This window comes from Colletotrichum chrysophilum, assembly GCF_026319265.1.
Source record: "Colletotrichum chrysophilum strain AFK26 chromosome Unknown scaffold_9, whole genome shotgun sequence".
Lineage (NCBI taxonomy): Eukaryota > Fungi > Ascomycota > Sordariomycetes > Glomerellales > Glomerellaceae > Colletotrichum > Colletotrichum chrysophilum.
In genome coordinates, this window is record NW_026517296.1 from 408,980 (window position 1) to 426,798 (window position 17,819).

Genomic DNA, 17,819 nt, shown 5'->3' on the forward strand with positions numbered 1-17,819 from the left:
TCGTGATCGACCTGTTCTTGATCTGCTGCTAGCTGATTCATGATGGGTTCTATACCAAGATACCACTACTGACTTGAAGACAATGTTGGTGGCTGTGTGACTTTTTCTTATTGAAAAGAAAGATTGGGCCATCTAGATGGCAAAGTTCGCGGGCGACTCGACCGTCTTGTAGTGGGCACTCCCAACACGTGAGACTAGAACCCCTCTTTCTTGGCCGGAATGATGCAGCATACAATTGTTAGAAGAACCAACAGAAAGAGAGGATTTTATGCACGTCTACGGCGAAACTGTCTCTTGACGTCTAAAGTGGAGTGTTAATGGCTTGATCATGTACATTGCAGAAGCAAACGGATGTTTGCATGATTTATACCGCTAAATTCCAGATATTACTGGCCGCTGAGAATTCGACTGCGTAGCTGTATGCACGCTGCCAAGAGAAGAGGTGTGAGCAGCACAGAATCTGGCACAAGACGTTTGACAGGCAATGGAACACCGAAGAAAACCCTCGCAGCTCTACATCTTTATGCAGTTTATTGGCTTATTCGATCGCAACTCAGTAACAAATAGCCCAAAGACATACCAGTGGTAAAGTTTTGAAGCAACTACATCTTGATCGAATCAATGTTGACTTTGACACTTTCGCGAATTCTAGCCGCAGGACCATCCGCCCACTGTGTCGTATTATCGTCTGTCTTGTACAAACTCATATTGAAGCGGGTGAACAAGTTGGCAAGACAGAGATACATCTCCATGTAAGCGACGCTTTGAAGTGTCAGTCTCTCCAAATGAACTTAGCCAACGATGAGCACTCACTTCAGTCCTATGCAAGCGCGTGTCCCTTTACTGAAGGGAACGAACCACTTCTCCAGCTCCCATCCATTCTCTCCGAGCCAACGCTCTGGGATGAACCTTTGTGGCTCCGGAAAGATATCCGGGTTGTCGTGGATGGTTCTGATCGCTTGAGATACGGTCGACTGTTTGAGAGTTGAGTAATGAGATCAACAAGCAGCAGTCTGTAAACTCACCCCTCCCGGAAGGAAATGACCGGCGACGTATACACCTCCAGCAGGAACTCTGCGGGGGGTGATTCCGGGCACTGGTGAAGACAAGCGAAGAATCTCTTTGCACACAGCGGTCAAGGGGGAGGTCAGCATGGGATTATGGGCGACTGGGCCGAGTTACTGACCAGGTATGGGAGATTGCAAAGTTCGCGGTACTCGAAAAGTCCCTCGGCATTTGTCTTCACCGTCTTCAACTCGTCGAGCATCTTGTTCAGCTTCTCAGGGTTCTTCAGAAGATAGTAGGTCCCGAGACTGAGACCAATACCTGTAGTGTCGGTACCAGCAAAGCAAAGTACAAAAGCCTCGTCTACAAGCGCCTCTCTGTTCAGCCCATTGGGCATTTTAGCATTGGAGCGGAGCAGCAGGTCAAAGTAAGTGGGCCGTCCATCAGACGCTGTTGTCAAGCCTTTAGCTTGCTTTTCTTCGATTTCTCCAATCCATTCCGAGCATTGCTGGTATCTCAAGTCAGTGGAAAGTCAATCTCTAGAGTTTTGGTGGTTTACCTTGCGGAAAGCGGCGAATCCTGGTATTATCATACCAGCTATGCTCATTGGCAAGCCAACGGCGAGGCGGTTCATCAGAGGGAAGTGTTTCGTGAGAAGAAAGTTGTCTGCAAATTTCGTCATGGCGTCCAGAAAAGGGGGCATCTCCTCGTCTGAGTCCACGAAATTCATTTGCCGATCAAACAGAACAGACATGATCGTGTCAACCTTTATACAACTTAGCGAAGCTTTTTCCTCCACCTGTCATGTTAAGACCTACTGTGACGGACGACCACGAGGCCTGAATGTTCAGCGGGGCTCCTCCGTCGTAAGATCTCTGTGCCCTATTCATAGCCCTCCTGACAACATCCAAAATCGAAGGAGCCAGCTGATCCATTTGTCTGGTCGAGAAAAGGGACTTGACGGTGTTTCTTCGCTGCTTGTGCTCTTCCGGGTCAATAAGCATAACGATGGAGTATTTCAACGTGCCGAAAGCCTGGTAGAAACCCGAATCTTTGAGATATCGGCTGTTATTCGCATAAACCCTGTTGACGAAATGAGTCGCTTCTTTGGTAGTTCCTCAGGAACAGAACTCACTCCCTGAAAAAGCTGGGATCGCTAACGTGTATGCGGTCGGGAGAGATGCGGATCACAGGCCCTGCACGAATTGCAATGTAAGCACCGTATTTCTTTAGCCTGGTGTCCGCATCACTCACCATATTTGTCATGCAGAATCGGGTATTGCCTGACAAGCTGGCCGTCCAGAACAACGTCGTAGTAAAATTCGTACCAGCTCGTCGCTGCGGCGTACCAAGGTCCGGGGATCTTTCTGAGAGGATGAAAGAAGAGCCTGTAGAACAGTAGCCCGATAGAATACAGCAAACCCCCCACCAAAAGCATCTGGATGCTGCCCGACACAGAATATGTCAGAGCCATGGTCAAGGGCTAAGACAGGAGTTCATGCATGCAAAAAGAAAACCAACAGAAATGTAATTGAACTTGTCTAAAGCGACCAAGATAGTTCAACCCAAGCCAAAGACCGGATGGAATTCTCAAAAAGAAAACACGGGAATGGCACTGACGACTTTATTAAACTGTCTGTGGAAAGCTCTTTAACCCCTCACGTCTATTTCCAAGACGTCTTCTCTGCAATATCCATGCGGTATGAATGCAATGTGACACTTCTTGTATGACATCCCCCGCATCTTTGCATTGGTTTCGGGCTGTTCCGGCGACTAACACTGCCAATCACAATATATTTGCTTCACTTCCCCCGACGACTACAACTGGTAATGCGGCCTGTTTGGTTGGTTCGGACGGTGTCGATGCATTAGGCAATCGTTCCGCAGCATCAACTCCACCTCTCAATGCAGGATCATTTTATCCCCAGAAGAAAGAACAGACTTTGATCCGCCGCCCCCGAGACCCCGGCAGACGTCCATCTTCAGGCTTCAGCTATCGCACGCTGACAGTTGTTTTCTCTCAACCAACAGCCAGATTTCTGCCCCCATGGTCGCAACGGGGCTGCGCCTTCAGCAGTAAGGCAATATTGTACCAACACAGAACACATGTAGATGCTCTCATTGGCTCGTTACAAATTTCTCGGCGTAAGGGAGCCGAAGCATTTTCCCTTTTCGCACGTATCTGACCGGGGTTTCTCCCAATGCCCCATATGCGGCAGAGTCTGTTCCGGTTTCTGGGCACCCTCTGCGAATTGCTCCATTACAATCAATTTCTGATGGCCGAGTCTAGAAAGTTGGGAATCAATAGATTATCAAAGGCCTTGCATCAATTCTGACTCACCGGGCACGTGGACAAGATCTCGTGCTGTGCTTCAGCTTTCCAATGCCCATGAGAGATATCTCACCTGAAGCCTTGCTTACTCGGCTCCCAGTAGGTGTACCATGACTTCATTCTTTGCATGAATTTTATCGCACTAGGCTTGGAATTTTACATATTTCTTGATTTAGCAGGAAAGTGTACCTTAGAATATTCCTCCGTCGTGTTTGCTAGGCCACTGACCATTTTTTATGCTGTCTCTTCCATGCACAAGTGCAACTTCAGCTTTATGGCAAATCTAACCGATCCTGCAGGATTATTGGTGCCATTCAATATGTGGCTTGTATTGCAGCCACTTGCTACTAAAGGCAGCTGGACGAAGTTACACATCAGTTCCATTCAGCTCTTTTCGGTTCATAGTTGCAATCATCCGTCAGAAACCAAGAAACTTACGAGTCATGAGGATAAGATAAGCCTATTTGAGGGCAACGAACTCCTGCGGCACAAGAGGTTGAGATGACGTGAGTTCTGTGGTTCGGGCGTTCCGGGTCAAAAGAGGCTCCATTCTGACGCCCCCGGAAGAAGCAGTTGGGGGCCGAGTTGCCCCGACTGCTGAAGAAAGATGGATGTGGGGATCCCAGCAGTGGGGGGCTCAACAGCCTTGGTGAGATATCGTGTTGGTGCTATTGTGATTTCTGAGTATTTCTGAGCGTCCAAGAAAATGACAGAAAGATGTGGATGGGGTCACGGAGGCGCTGTTAGGCAGACAGACCAAGGACAATGATGAAGCCCCCAGCCTTTCGTTCTTATCTCAACTATATATGGACTCGAGTTTCCTGCCTCAGTTGTGCTTTCCCAAGACCATCGTCGAAAACTGGACATTCATATCTTTATCAGTTACATGAGTGCAGCTCAAACATTCAAGATCCCTCAATATTCTCTTAACAACATGCCGTCGAATGCGAGCGAGTATGGGGTTTCGTCCCCCGTTGAGTACGTTCTTGGGTCTCCGGATACCTCGAGCACACCCCCTGAATCGGATGATGAATCTATCTCACCCAACCTTTCCTTCATAAAGGGGCGTGTCACTTCAGCACGCAAATCCGTGCGCATTCCGGATCTATGTTCCTCAATTCTCTCAACTGAACCTGTTGTCAACGCCAACTATGAGAAGGTCAAGCTTGAGGCAGACAATTGGATCAAGGAGTGAGCCGATACCTACCTACCCTCCTACAAACATCTCGAACTAAGACGTCGTCTAGGGTGTTCCAATTTGATGAGACCGCAGCCAAGAAGAACGTCAAAGCTGATTTTGCTCTGATGTGCGCGCTTTCGGCTCCATATGCTGACACAGAGGCCCTTCGCATGATGGTCGACTGGCACAATTGGGTAAGTAACAGTGCTATCACACTTCCCTTCATGCGTGACTGACCTTGATTGTTAACATAGGTATTCATCTTTGATGACCGTATGTACTTTTCATGTATCTGCTTCTCACCGCGACTGACACCATGTAGAATTTGATGAGGGTCACCTTAAAAACGACCCAGTCAAAGCCAAGGAAGAGTTGGATGCTCACTGGGCCATCCTGGAGGACCGGAACCCACCGGTGCAGCAACATGAGAACCCGATCAGATATGTCTTTCAGACGACCTGGGATCGTGTGAAGAAGGTACGTCATTTACCAAGGTAAACCGTCCACGCATGTTTTCACTCGGCTAACAGATCGACAGAGATCATCAGAAGGTATGATGAGACAATATCAAGTGCAACTTCGTTCTTCTCACTGAATTACTTCTCTAGACTTGCAAGAGCATTGGAAAGTTTCCCACAAGATGTACTTTGATGGACTTCTCGGCCAAGTGAAGGTGGCACATTCGCAATCCGCCTTCACACTCACTGTTGATGAGTACATGAACTTCCGACGTGCTACGATTGGAACAGAGCCATCATTTGCCCTTGTCGAGTAATAGCCACTCTCATCTTTTCGTCATAAGCCTGCTAACCAGTTGCTATGAAGGTACGCTCATGGCATCAACATCTCACAAAAGTACCTTGGCCATCCGTCCGTGCGAGAATGTGAACGTGTCTCGGCCGATCTTGTCATCTTGTGAGTAAAGTTGCCTTATATATTGTATCTCACTAACACATTTCAGTGTCAACGACATTCTGTCATATCGCAAAGACTTGGTGAGTTGTCTGGTCTGGCCAGACGTTACGCGGAGCCCATACTGACGAGAAATCACATAGGAACAAGGAGGTGAGCATAACCTCATCTTGCTGCTCAGGGCCCAAGGCTTTAGCGAACAGGAAGCCATTGATCAGATTGGTGATATGATACTGGAGTGCTACCGATCATGGTACAGGGCCTTAGCGGAACTGCCAGTTTGGGGTGAAAGTGTGGACAAGGAAGTGCTCAGATACATTGAGGCTTGCCGTACTATTGCTCTTGGCAACCTCAATTTCACGTAAGTGGCGCTCGCAGAATGCTATCTTTTGGGGCTTCACTAACATTGCAGCTAGGTACACGAGTGAGCGATACCTTGGCCATGAGGGAGCTCAAATTCGTGAGACTCGCATCATGTCGCTTCCTGCCTAGGTTTGTGTAGTCTAAAGCGATAATGGACGGGTCGATCCTAAAATCGGATTTGTAGATCATTTAATCAAGCGGAGGGAGTCAAGGATAGACTGGCTTTCGTATTTCGAGAAGTAGACTTGCAACACTAATACATTTGTTCTTACGGTTCTGGCTGAGACTTGAAAGTGAGGTGTTGCGTGGACCGCTAGATATATTCCTCATTTCAGCAGACAGAACGGGTGTATAGGACGAAGCCACGACGGCTTGGTAGACTCATATGTACAGACCTAACCTATTGAAGAGAATCCGTGACCAGTATCTCGACATGATTCCCCCGAAACTCTTTGATCTTGGATCAAGTATTAGACGGTCGACAACGATGGTTCTACCTCCCGCCATCGTTCTCTGCAAGCGTTCTCTTATTCTGCTGTCTCCCTCTTACGCCATAATACCGAAGCAAGACATACAGCATACATCGAATACGGTGATATAAATGCTCCCAGGGGCAAAATGAGCCAGGCCTCAATGAGACAGTTCAAAATATCCCTGAGTCTCATTTGTGTTTGCTGACATTTAAGCACCCCAGTGTTGCCCCACACATCGTCATTGGCATGAACGCTTCTCCAAATAGTTTTGAATCTTCAGACTTAGTGGAAATCGGAGCGGACGATTGTACATTGCAACAATGCTTTTGCTGCGGAGAGTCAAGTGTGGTACCAGCTTCAGAGCCTCCCCTCCGGTTTGCTCATGGTTTTCTGCATGATCTACGTAGATTCTCGTGATAGGTCCGAAATACTCACAGAATGATTCAAAGCGGGGATGAGGAACACGGAAGGGCTTACCCATATGTGCACTGGTCTGCTTTCATGTGTGTTGAGACAGAGATGAAGTACATATATTCGAGAGATTGCTGCAATACGACCATTGATCTTATCATCTTCTTGTAAGCACATTCGCTTGTGTCGTTGGGCACTGGGGGGAGGGATTTGACGCCTGGCACGCCCGGGTTCCTACATAAGGTTTTCGGTATTTGTTACTTGAAATCGATCAGAATCTTTTTGGTTTTGATAAAGCCTTCAAAGATGACGACATCTGGCTTTTCTGGTCATGTCGGCAATCATGGCCAACTGTTCCCCTGTTTGTGTCCACGTGATGCATAGGTATGGTTACAAACCTGCTCCGATTTTGCCGAAGCCCGCTATATATGACCACACAGCAGCTGTGCTACGACTTCTCTTCCAGAAGAATGCGCGCCTTGGGTGGTTCTGTATCTAGCTTTATGGACCAGTATGCTGACATCCCGTCTAAAGGTCAAAGGTTTCATCTCGATGGCCCAAGTGAAACATGTCCAAGGCGGTGTCCAATGTTTTTTTTGATCTTGAATACACAACCGACAGGGCCGATCGGAAATAAAGACGGAATTTGGTTGAAGTATTATGCAATGTGAGAGCTTAGCCCTTGTAAGTGTTGTTGGGAGGGTCATTTATGATACAAGGTCCGTCCGTTTACGCGTCCATTGACACCACCACCATTGGCCTTGCGAGAGAGCGATGTCTGGGTAAGCGCAAGCTACTTATATAGATCTCGCCAGAATGGATGACTCAAAAGGTTCTATTTCTAGGCCCTTTCAGCGACTACCATCATCCTATTTTCATTATGCAGAGTGATCACTGCCTGGACCGCTGCCAGGTTGTCAGCAGGTACCCTTTCACGGCATTTCAACCTCGACGGGGTTCTGCTGTCTGCACTATCATGTTATGCCTCAGGGGAGGATCATCATTGAGTAGATTCCATATCCTGCAGTCCTTCCGCGGACACTGGCATTCCTGTACACACGCCACGCGAACTAACAATACATATTGATACACTGGCACAGCGAAACCATTACTCGCTGTCCTCATCACTCTCGACCTTGTTCTTCCTTCCCTTGGCAGGCGCCTTTTTCGCGCCCTTCGTCCCCTTCTTCGAATCCTTGGCAGCCTTTCGGTCAACCTGATCCTGGATCTTACTCCTCTCGCTGGCTCCTTGCTTCTGTAGCTTCTCCTCGAGCTCCTTAAACTCGTCGCTCTCCGCGTTCATGCCAATCAAGCTCTCCAGCAGCTTGATCTCGTCCGCCCACACCTTCTTGTCCTCGACACTCTTCCCATTCTCGTCCTTACGATCGATGGGCGTCTCGAGGACCATCGGCATGTCTTTGAATGCGTCATTGTTGACCAGTGTGTGGAACGCCCGCAGACCGAGAAAGCCGGTGCCAATGTTGGCATGGAGATCACGATGCGAGGCAAATGGTGCCTTGCTGTCGTTGACTGTCCTTCGTCAGCGTTTTGTTCCTAAAAGTCACCTCGTACAGCACAACTTACGATGGAAAGCCTTCAGGTACTTGTTCCCTACCACCTCATCAAACTCTTTCATCGTCTCCCCAAACACCTCTGGCGTCCGCAAGTCGTAGCCCGCCGCAAACGCATGGCATGTATCAATGCACACGCCCACCCTCTTCTTATCCTCAACCTTGTCGATAATCTCCTTCAAATCCTCAAACTTGGTGCCGATGACGTTTCCCGCGCCCGCCATATTCTCCAACACTGTAATGACGCTCTTAGTCGCCTTATGCGCCGCGTTCAACTGCGCCGCAATCCGCCCACATGCCTCCTCCCTCGCCTCGCCTCCCGTATTGCCTGGGTGAAAGTTGTACAGCTTGATGCCCAGCTGCTCGCAGCGCTGAAGGTCGTCAATGAAACTGGTATACGCCTGCTTCGCCTTGGCGGCGTCTGCCTGCGCGAGGTTGACGAGGTAGGAGCCGTGCGGGAGGACGTGGGCGCCGGCGTCGTAGTCGCTTGCCTTTGCCTGCTCGAGGAACTTCTTCTTGGCGTCGGCCGCGAGAGGCGGGCTCTCCCATTTGCGTTGGGACTTGAGGAATAGGGCGAAGGCGTTGGCGCCGATGTTGACGGCATTCTGAATCGAGTTATCCACACCTGCGAAGAAGACCGTCAGTCAAAAAAATCGTCATAGGAGAGCCGAGGACTGTCCGTACCTCCTGCAGCGCTCACATGAGCACCGATGTACATCGCCTTTTTCAACGAAGAAACGGCTGTTCTGTCTGCGAGAGGCATGTCGTCGTCCTTCTTCGCCTTGCCTTTGGCGGCGGTCTTCCTCTTCTTTGCAGGCTTCTCTTCTTCGGCGCAGCTGCCACACTCCTCTTGCTCGTCGTCCGACTCGACCTTGCGCTTCGGAGCGGCCTTGGGGACTGCAGCGGTCTTGGTCTTGACGGCAGTAGCAGTTGCGCTCTTGGATCCGTTCGCCTTGGTGGTGGTCTTCTCCTCGACCTTGGTCTCGACGACAGCTTGCGCCTTCCTGCGAGCCGACGTACGAGGAGGCATTTTCTCCTCAGTTGTGAATCTGATAAAAAGCCGAGGCTGATACAAAAGGAAGAGTCAGTTTGACAGCTGAGTGTGGTCGGCGAAATCGGGAGGTTTGGTCGAGTTCGCAATTGAAGAAGCTGGTTGTAAGCTCAAAAAGCTCGAGGTCAAGTCGACGCGTCAGACGCGATTGAGTTTCCACGTGGTCATGTGACGTCAATTAAACAGCCCCCTGCTCTTGAGCTCGAGCAGCCGCTCAGCGCCGCACCCCACGTTCCCCTTGCAGGTCACAGCTACATGATGATCGCGACCAGACGAAGGCGCGGCGATGCAGAGTCGTTTCACTACTTCAGATGTTCATCGGCTTCGTTTCGCAATGTATATCGGTTATTGATAGTGATGGAATGCTACCTCTATCCAGGCTTACAAATTTCCTATTCTTGTTGCCCCCCTTTTTCCCAATTGACCTCCGGGCGCCAAAACACAAACAAAATTGAGTCTCTCCTCTGACCAACTCCTGGCCAGCAGCGTACGACTAACGTAGTAAGATTGTATACAGGGTGAAAAGGATGTTCCGTCCAATGTTCGAGAGTGTAGCGACTTAAGCAATGAACTGAAGTTCGGCCTTGCGCTCAGGCGCGAACTGATCCTTGTACGTGTCCCAGATCTTCTGCAGCTCGGCAATGTACAGCTCGTGCAAGCGGTCAATCTCCTCCTGTGATGGCTGAGCGGAGGGGGGCGTGGTGACCTTGATAGGCTTTCCGACGACAATGTTCAGAGGTCTGCGGTAAGGCATCATGCCCACATCGTAGTTGAGGATACCACGTCCGTGAAGCGCGGGCAAGGTAAACTTGAAAACGCGGAGGACGAACATCTGGAAGTTGTGCACCCAGGGGTGAGTCTTCGGGCTCAGCTGATCGTAGAGGTCATTCTCGCCGAAGCCCAAGACAGGAACCAGATCGGCTCCAGTTCGCAGGGCCATCTTGATGAAACCCTTGCGGCCCTTCAAGATCAGTCTCAGAGTTCCGGGCTGAGCCTCGAGGGACTCTCTAGCTCCGCCAACGACGATGGTAACGGCGCGGCCCATACCCTCGCCATTACGGCCGCCTTTGCTCAAGGTGTTCCAGATCGACTCCTTAGAAACGGATCGGACACCCATTGCTAGAATGTAGTCTCGGTACAGTGGGATGCGGAAGTTGTTGTCAAGAGTCAGCAACGAGTTGGTGATTCCCGGAAACTGCTCATCAAAACCAAGAGCGTTGGTCGCAAAAGCGGCGAAAGCGCCGTGGGATATAATTCCATGGGGGTGGTAGCCAAAGATGTACTTCCTGGTGGGTGGCAGATCGTGAGTCTTGTGTAGCTCAGCCGGGTAGTAGTCTGCAAAGAGTCTCCAGATGTAGCGCGAACGCAGCCATTCGGAGCGGTACTTGAGGTTGCCGTCGGATGCGACGCTGGAGAGTGAGAGATGAATCAGGTAAGGAACCAGGAGCGGCCATGTGAAAGGGATGGCGGCGAGGAAGAAGAAGATGGAGACAAATGTCAAGATGGAGAGACCGTGGAACAGAACGGCTCCCGTCTGCAGCCGGCGACTGAAGGGGACCTGAAGAGGTGCAAATCTAATGCCACCAGCTTTCCAGCCGTATCGATGACTGTTCCTCCTGCCGAATGCAGCCAGGGAGAGACGCGGATATTCGTCATCATCCATGCTCTTCACCGTAGTTGACTCCGGTTTATCTACGTCGAAGCCGTCGACCAATGTCTCGTCGGCGGTGCCCTCGCTTCCAAAGCTTCTCTCTGCGTCAGGGGAGTGTCCGTTGCTATCATCGTCGACGTTGCCCTTCGCCACATCTGCGAATGTCGCTTTTCGTTCATCTCGGTTTTCCTTCTTTGGAGTTTCATGAAGGTTCTGAATGTGAATGTCAGTCGGGCTTACAGCTTGACTGTTCCATACTGTATCTTACTGTAGGCTTCTCCTGTTTCTCTTGTTTCTCGGGGGTAGGTTTCGGGGCTTCGGTGGTTGCTGGCTGTGATGGCCCAAGCTCTGGAGCTTCTGCAACGACGTTAATCTTGCGATTCCCTGCCTCAGCCGATTGTGCTGCCAGTTGAGGGTTGCTTGGCTTCCGCTCAGCCCTCTTGGACGGCGACTTGGAACGAGCCGACTTCTTGTTCTTAGGCATGGCTGCTTGTAATTTCGTGATGACAGGTGCCTGCTCCGTTCAAAGACAAGCAATGGCCAACCGTGTAACAAAGCGTGTGTTGCGGAGGAGGAATGGTATTTATGCGGGTGATCCCTTACCTGGACTGGCGGCCACTTTCCCCGTGTCCCCAATGCTAGACATGGCTGAGTCGGCGTCGGATGGCGGTAGGGCCGAAGCTCAGACGGCGACAGACGTGCGTTCGACGGCGCAAGCTAGGCCGGGTTGCCCAGGAACGAGGAGCGAGGGACGAAAGACGCGCAGGGCGATGGCGTCTGTGAACGGAGTCGGTCGACTTCTAGCGGCAGACCCACGGCCTGTTCTCAGTAAGGGGCGAGGGTTTGACCAGCAGTGATCGGAAACTTTGGGCGCACAGGGTCCGAAGTCTAAGAGGGAGCGGTTCGAGGAATGCACACAGAGCAAGGGCGGAAGGTTGTGGCGCTGGTCGTGTTGGTGGTGGTGGTGGAAGTGGCAGACGCAGAAGAGTTGCGAAACGAAGTTCAGGTTGGCTGCTGGTGCCGACAGCGGGTGAGACGAGTGAGCCAGCTCTGCTGCCCTGGTCGCGGTACCCCCGAAGCTCCCGCCAATGGCGATGACGTGAGGCTCCACATGCCGGCTTGCGGCTGCGCTGCATGCAGGGTTGTCTGCATAAACCGTGCATAAGATGCACAAATCCCACATTGCTTTTCGCATGTTTATCAACAACCCCAGCAACTGGGTACGATGAGCTTCCCATTGACATGTGATTGTGGCTTTTGGCTTCCATCGTGTGTCCTTGCGAGTCTTCCAGATCCTGGCCATGAAACGTTCTGGCGCCTGCCGGCAGGCTTCTGTGCATATTCAGCCAGCAGCTTAGTCGAATGGAAGTTCAGCAACACCATCGAACAGGTCTCCTACCGCACTCACCTCCAGGTTGCAATTGGCCCTTGCAGCAGATCCCCAGACCGATCATCACGGTTGTCTTGGACTAATGTTGTTGAGCTGTTGGTCTGAAACCTGCCTAATCCGCAACAGCACGGCGCTGGCCCAATTCATTGGCTGCTGGTAGCGTGCCGCGTTGCCCGCCTATCTTTGCAAAATCAAGAACAGCCACGTTTCCATGTTCAAGTACCTGTAGAGAGCATGCGGAGGTGATGAACTCTGGCATGTGACAAGACAGTTTAAAACGCCTCTTTCAGAGCTCTGGGATCCATCTTGTCAGCATCCGGTCCGTGCCAAGGCGTCCTGTTATCTAAGGGATCGCTTGGACGGCAAGACACGCGACGCTGAAGCTTCTTCAGAGCCTATTTGCGTCCAACTTATTGCCTTTGTTTGAAGGTGTTCTTCAAATATCTGAAAATGACGGTAATCGTTGAATTTCATGCACCAGCGGATGCTGGTCATATTTGACGGGCTGGTTGCTTCTGAATACCCAACATCTTTCACAATTACATATGGCTGATTTTCGCACTGTACATAAACCGCATCAATGCGAGGAAAACACAGTGATTGCGGGGACAATTGAACTGTACGCTCGATCTGATTTGCCCCTCACTCACTCGACATGAAAATTTCCAGCGTGATGAACCCCACCATCATCTCATCCCACCATTCACCCCGCCGACGTCACAAAAGTCAACAATAATTTGCCCGCGCTTTATCACTGCACTTTTTAAGACCACCCAAAATGGCCAAGGTTAAGAAGGGCGGCAAGAGCGACGAGAAGGCGGCCAAGGCAGTACGTCCCTCACCAACATGATCAAGCTTCCATTCCACCTTGCCTAACTTGGACATGGAGTAGGCCGCAAAGAAGGCAAAGCAAGCCAAGAAGGGTGAAAAGAAGGCCAAGACCAAGGCTGCGAAGCTCGAGGGCAGCGATGCTGAGGACGTGGATCTCGAGCAAGTGCTTGAGGAGTACAAGAGGCAGCAGGAGCAGTTCCTCAAGATCACCGAGACTGTGGCTGAGGCGCCCCCTAAAGCTCGTTCTGCCTCCACACTCATGGCCTCGCCCTGTGATCGCAACAATTTGCTGCTCTTTGGTGGCGAGTACTTCAACGGTGCATTGGCGCAGTTCTTCAATGACTTGCACATCTACTATATTGACCGCGATGAGTGGAGGACCGTGACGTCGCCGAATGCGCCGCTGCCGCGCTCCGGACATGCGTGGACTCGGGCTTCCAACCCGAACCACATTTACCTGTTTGGCGGAGAGTTCTCCTCGCCGAAGCAGGGTACTTTCCACCACTACTCGGACTTCTGGCGCCTGGAGCCTGCCACGAGAGAATGGACAAAGATTGAATGCAAGGGCAAGACACCTCCGGCGAGAAGTGGTCACCGCATGACATACTGGAAGCAGTACATCATTCTGTTCGGTGGTTTCCAAGATACGTCAAACCAGACCAAGTATCTCGCCGACTTGTGGATCTTTGATACCCAGAACTTCTCGTGGTTCAGCCCAACGTTGCCTCCGGCTCAGTTGAAGCCTGACCCTAGATCATCCTTCACACTGCTCCCCCACGAGCAGGGAGCGGTCCTCTACGGAGGCTACTCCAGAGTCAAGGCCACGGTTGCAGCCAACAAGCAAGCCAAGGGCTCTGCTCAGGGGCAGAGGAACATCCTGAAACCCATGGTTCACGATGACTGCTTCTTCCTCAGAATGTCTCTGCCCGCTGAAGGCTCACCGGCCACCGCCCCTCCCGTTGTCCGCTGGGAACGACGCAAGAAGCCTGCCAATGCTCCTAACCCCAAGCGAGCGGGTTCCACCATGACATGGCACAAGGGACGTGGCATTCTGTTTGGAGGTGTGCATGACGTGGAGCAGAGTGAAGAGGGCATAGACAGCGAGTTCTTCAGGGAGTTGTTTGCATGGAACATTGAGCGTAATCGCTTCTTCCCGCTGGTTCTCCGCAAGGCCCGTCAACAAAAGAAGCAAGTCGTTGAACAGCGCGGTGGCCGTCGTAATAGAGCCCAGGATCGAGAGGAGGAGCTTCTCAGACAGCTAGCCGCTCTGGAGACGGGCAAGTCTTTGGAGGACGCCGAGGACATGGAGCTTGACAAGAAGGAGGAGTCCGAGGAGGAAGTTAAGCCTTTGAGGGAGATGCCCATCACCATGGAGCTACCTCATCAGCGATTCAACGCCCAGCTTGTCGTCCAGGACGATGTGCTTTACATCTATGGTGGCACGTTCGAGCAGAAGGATCGTGAGTTTACATTCGACGATCTATATGCCGTGGATCTTGGAAAGATGGATGGATGCAAGGAGATCTTCAACAGGCCCGTCGAGGACTGGATCGTGAGCGCATTCGAGAACCTTCTCTCCGTTCCCATACTGACATTGCATAGGATTCCGAGGATGAAGACGAAGACGACGAGGACGACGAAGATGATGAAGATTACGACGAGGATGAGGATGAGGAGATGGAGGAAGAGGAGAAGCCGACACTGCACACGGAAAGCAAGCGCAAGAAGAAGGTCGACGAAGCGTCTGTTGCCGGTTCTGAAACCACCGCGGCGGCATCCACGGAGGATGACGATACAGAGGCCACAGAGGAGACTGTCGATGACGGCCTCCCTCATCCTAGAGTGAGTAACACCCTGCAAGCACCGAAATCAAGCCTCGCTCTAACAACCACACAGCCTTTCGAGTCCCGTCGTGACTTCTTCGTGCGTACCACCGCGGAGTGGCAGGAGATTCTTATGACCAACTTGCGGTGGAAGAACATCCAACCAGAGACACTCGCCATCAAGGAAATCAAGGCGAAGGCTTTCGAGCTCAGCGAGGAGAAGTGGTGGGATTGCCGAGAGGAGATCACGGCTCTGGAAGAGGAGCAGGAAGCTGCTGGCATCCAGGAGGTTGTATCGCTTGCTGAGAGGGGCGATGCGTCTGGTGGTGCAAAGAGACGATGATTCATCAAATATCCAGCCAGATAGAAATCATGAAAATGTTCGTTGAGAGTATAGCAAAACGGAGGTGTTGGAGGGTTGACCTTTCGATTCGATGCACCTACCTGACCACTGAAGTGCCGCACGTGACCCCGCGTCTCTGCACTATCGCCCCTCCGCAGGCAGCTGCGTCCTCTGTCGCAAAAGCCACTTCAAGCAAACGCGTGAAACCAGAAAACCAGCCAAGCACTCCGCGATTTGGAATCCCATGATCTCCGGATTTCGTACATCTGCGGTTTGGGGATTAAGCTGTCGTTTGTGTTCATCTTCAGCCCACCATGCCGATCGGCATCCAGCGGCTCAATGCGAAGCGCTCGCACCCAAATGATCGCATCATCTTCATCAAACCGCTTAAGGGCCCAGGCGAGAAAATCGCCCAGGACTATCTGGAGAGAATTGCGGCGCAATGCCGTCAGTCTCCCACATGATGCAGCCCGAGGAACCTGGCTGACCGAGAAAAGTACCCATCATGAAAGAAAACCACCTATCGGTGATGTCATTGGAAGAGTATGAGCCGAACCCTGAGTTTGTCGGAAGAAACTTCAATGCCGGCGAAATCGTGCAGCTGGTTCTCAAGTCGCGCTCTGGGAGATGGCTTCCCTTTGAGTATGTCCAGATGGTCATGATGCACGAGTATGTACGCACTGTTCGAAGACGGCATCCCGTATCTCACCATCTTCTAGGTTGGCGCACTGCAAACAAATGAATCACTCCAGAGCATTTTGGGCCGTCAGGAATCAGTACGCCGAGCAGATGAGAGGCTTATGGCGGCGAGGCTACACCGGCGAGGGCATCTGGGGTCGTGGCACCTTGCTGCAGACGGGCGAATTCCAGAACAACGTGGCACTTCCTAGCGAGCCACTGCCGGAGCATCTCTGTGGCGGAACATATCGCTCGCGTGGTCGCAAGAGGAAGGCCAAGCCCAAGCTCTTCTACAAAGAACAGAAGGAACGTCGGATTCTCAAGAAGTTTGGCGCAAACGGCGTTGCGCTCGGTGCGGATGAGGAGACGAAGGTCAAGCTGGAGGGCGGCAAGCGCACTCAAGCAAAACCTCGCGTGGCTGGGAGTGCCAGAGGCCGCGAATTACGAGCAGCGGCAGCATTGGCGCGCTTCGACCAGCAGAAGAAGGAACCTCAGGAGGACTTCATAGTCAAAGACGAGGAGGACAGCACGGAGAGCGAGTACGAGGACGACCCGGTGGATATCAAGTCCGAGGACGCCGTTGATATCGACGGCAGGAAGATGCTTGACGGCAAGGGTCGCGGGATGATAAAGGTCTGCGAGGACGAGAACCCTGACGATCAGGACGCGCAGACTGAGCTCCTAGAGCTGCGCGCATCCGTCAAACAGTGGCGACAAACACATCTCAGTTTCAAACGCGAAGACGAGCCCTCGGCATCGGCAGCTCAAGCTAAAGCAAACAAGCCAAAGCAAGAGAAGCGAAATACCACGACGGATCGAGTCTCAAAGCAAACATCCCCGCCGAGAGTCAAAAAGGAAGAAGGCGTTGAAGACGAGCCAGTGCCGATTTCGGAGATTGAGAGCGCACCACCGCCGGTCAAGAGAGAAGCAGATGACGATTCGCGGCCATTGCCAGCCGGCCGTCCGAGCTCGCCGATGCGTCCGTTATCAGTTACCGATCACACAAGAGCAGCGCCTTCGTATATCCGCTGTGGAGTGTGCTCTTTTGAGAACCCGCTCCTCTCGATAACCTGCGAGATTTGCTCCCACGTGTTTGACCCGGCAAGCGTGCCGAACTCCTGGCGGTGCGACCGTGAGCTGTGCCATAGCACTCAACATGTCAACCCCGGCGACTTCGGGGTCTGCGGATTATGCGGCCAAAGAAAGAAGCAAAACTGATTCAAGCCAGCAACTGGTCGCCTCCGAAGATTCATGACAAATGTTTTTGGGTGCTTTGCCAACAGAGCATCACGTTGCTTTCTCGATGAACAACTTGCAGGAAAACTGATTGCCAGGATGGCGGAAAGGAAAAAGTCATGAGCTATGAGGCTTTGAACGCATGTTAATATCAATCACTATCCGCCCCCTGCAGAACTGACTAAGGGGACGGGCCATAAGGCTCATTTTCTTGGCAGGGCAGCGGGTCCTTCACTTTCGCGATAGATTATCTACCTGTTATTCTGGGAAACGATATCCTCCTCCGCCCCAAAAGTTCGTACTCAATTTACGAGAAAAAAGCTTCATCCCAAGACAGTATTTTAGGTTCACTTGTCAAGTCTTCAAGTAAAGTTCGGCTGGGCTGGTCCCAGTGGAACCCGGACCGTCCGCAGCGTCCGCAGTGCGCTGAAGAGCGGTTCGCCTAACCGACACCCTGGGCGGGTTCAAGAGAGGGGCGTCCAGCGGCTTAATCTGTACGAAACATGGAGAAGGGAAAAAGGAACCACCAGACCAGAGCCGATCGATGGAGCAGGGCCTTTTGAAGTGGG

At 51.7% G+C, this 17,819-nt stretch overlaps 6 protein-coding genes across 6 annotated transcripts; 3 read left to right on the top strand and 3 right to left on the bottom strand.

The window, feature by feature from the left end:
* Positions 1-602: 602 nt before the first annotated feature.
* Positions 603-2,443, bottom strand: COL26b_001973 (uncharacterized protein; the record flags this gene model as incomplete). The annotated part of the gene is made up of 7 exons (XM_053174908.1): positions 603-762; positions 859-974; positions 1,187-1,455; positions 1,600-1,771; positions 1,824-2,070; positions 2,141-2,201; positions 2,260-2,443. 7 exons carry the CDS (start codon positions 2,441-2,443, stop codon positions 603-605), a joined length of 1,209 nt encoding a protein of 402 aa, XP_053041203.1.
* A 1,828-nt stretch (positions 2,444-4,271) lies between these two features.
* Positions 4,272-5,921, top strand: COL26b_001974 (uncharacterized protein; the record flags this gene model as incomplete). Its single annotated transcript, XM_053174909.1, has 9 exons — positions 4,272-4,528; positions 4,585-4,711; positions 4,772-4,790; positions 4,840-4,994; positions 5,056-5,068; positions 5,126-5,288; positions 5,479-5,512; positions 5,573-5,790; positions 5,846-5,921. The coding sequence occupies 9 exons, from the start codon at positions 4,272-4,274 to the stop codon at positions 5,919-5,921; spliced, it is 1,062 nt and encodes a 353-aa protein (XP_053041204.1).
* Positions 5,922-7,784: 1,863 nt separating this feature from the next.
* On the bottom strand, positions 7,785-9,277 carry COL26b_001975 (uncharacterized protein; the record flags this gene model as incomplete). The annotated part of the gene is made up of 3 exons (XM_053174910.1): positions 7,785-8,206; positions 8,261-8,872; positions 8,932-9,277. The coding sequence occupies 3 exons, from the start codon at positions 9,275-9,277 to the stop codon at positions 7,785-7,787; spliced, it is 1,380 nt and encodes a 459-aa protein (XP_053041205.1).
* Positions 9,278-9,857: 580 nt separating this feature from the next.
* Positions 9,858-11,433, bottom strand: COL26b_001976 (uncharacterized protein; the record flags this gene model as incomplete). The annotated part of the gene is made up of 2 exons (XM_053174911.1): positions 9,858-11,162; positions 11,218-11,433. 2 exons carry the CDS (start codon positions 11,431-11,433, stop codon positions 9,858-9,860), a joined length of 1,521 nt encoding a protein of 506 aa, XP_053041206.1.
* Positions 11,434-13,117: 1,684 nt separating this feature from the next.
* COL26b_001977 (uncharacterized protein) lies at positions 13,118-15,336 on the top strand (the record flags this gene model as incomplete). The annotated part of the gene is made up of 4 exons (XM_053174912.1): positions 13,118-13,168; positions 13,232-14,722; positions 14,773-15,012; positions 15,067-15,336. The coding sequence occupies 4 exons, from the start codon at positions 13,118-13,120 to the stop codon at positions 15,334-15,336; spliced, it is 2,052 nt and encodes a 683-aa protein (XP_053041207.1).
* A 314-nt stretch (positions 15,337-15,650) lies between these two features.
* Positions 15,651-17,232, top strand: COL26b_001978 (uncharacterized protein; the record flags this gene model as incomplete). The annotated part of the gene is made up of 3 exons (XM_053174913.1): positions 15,651-15,783; positions 15,834-16,005; positions 16,089-17,232. The coding sequence occupies 3 exons, from the start codon at positions 15,651-15,653 to the stop codon at positions 17,230-17,232; spliced, it is 1,449 nt and encodes a 482-aa protein (XP_053041208.1).
* Between the last annotated feature and the right edge of the window lie 587 nt (positions 17,233-17,819).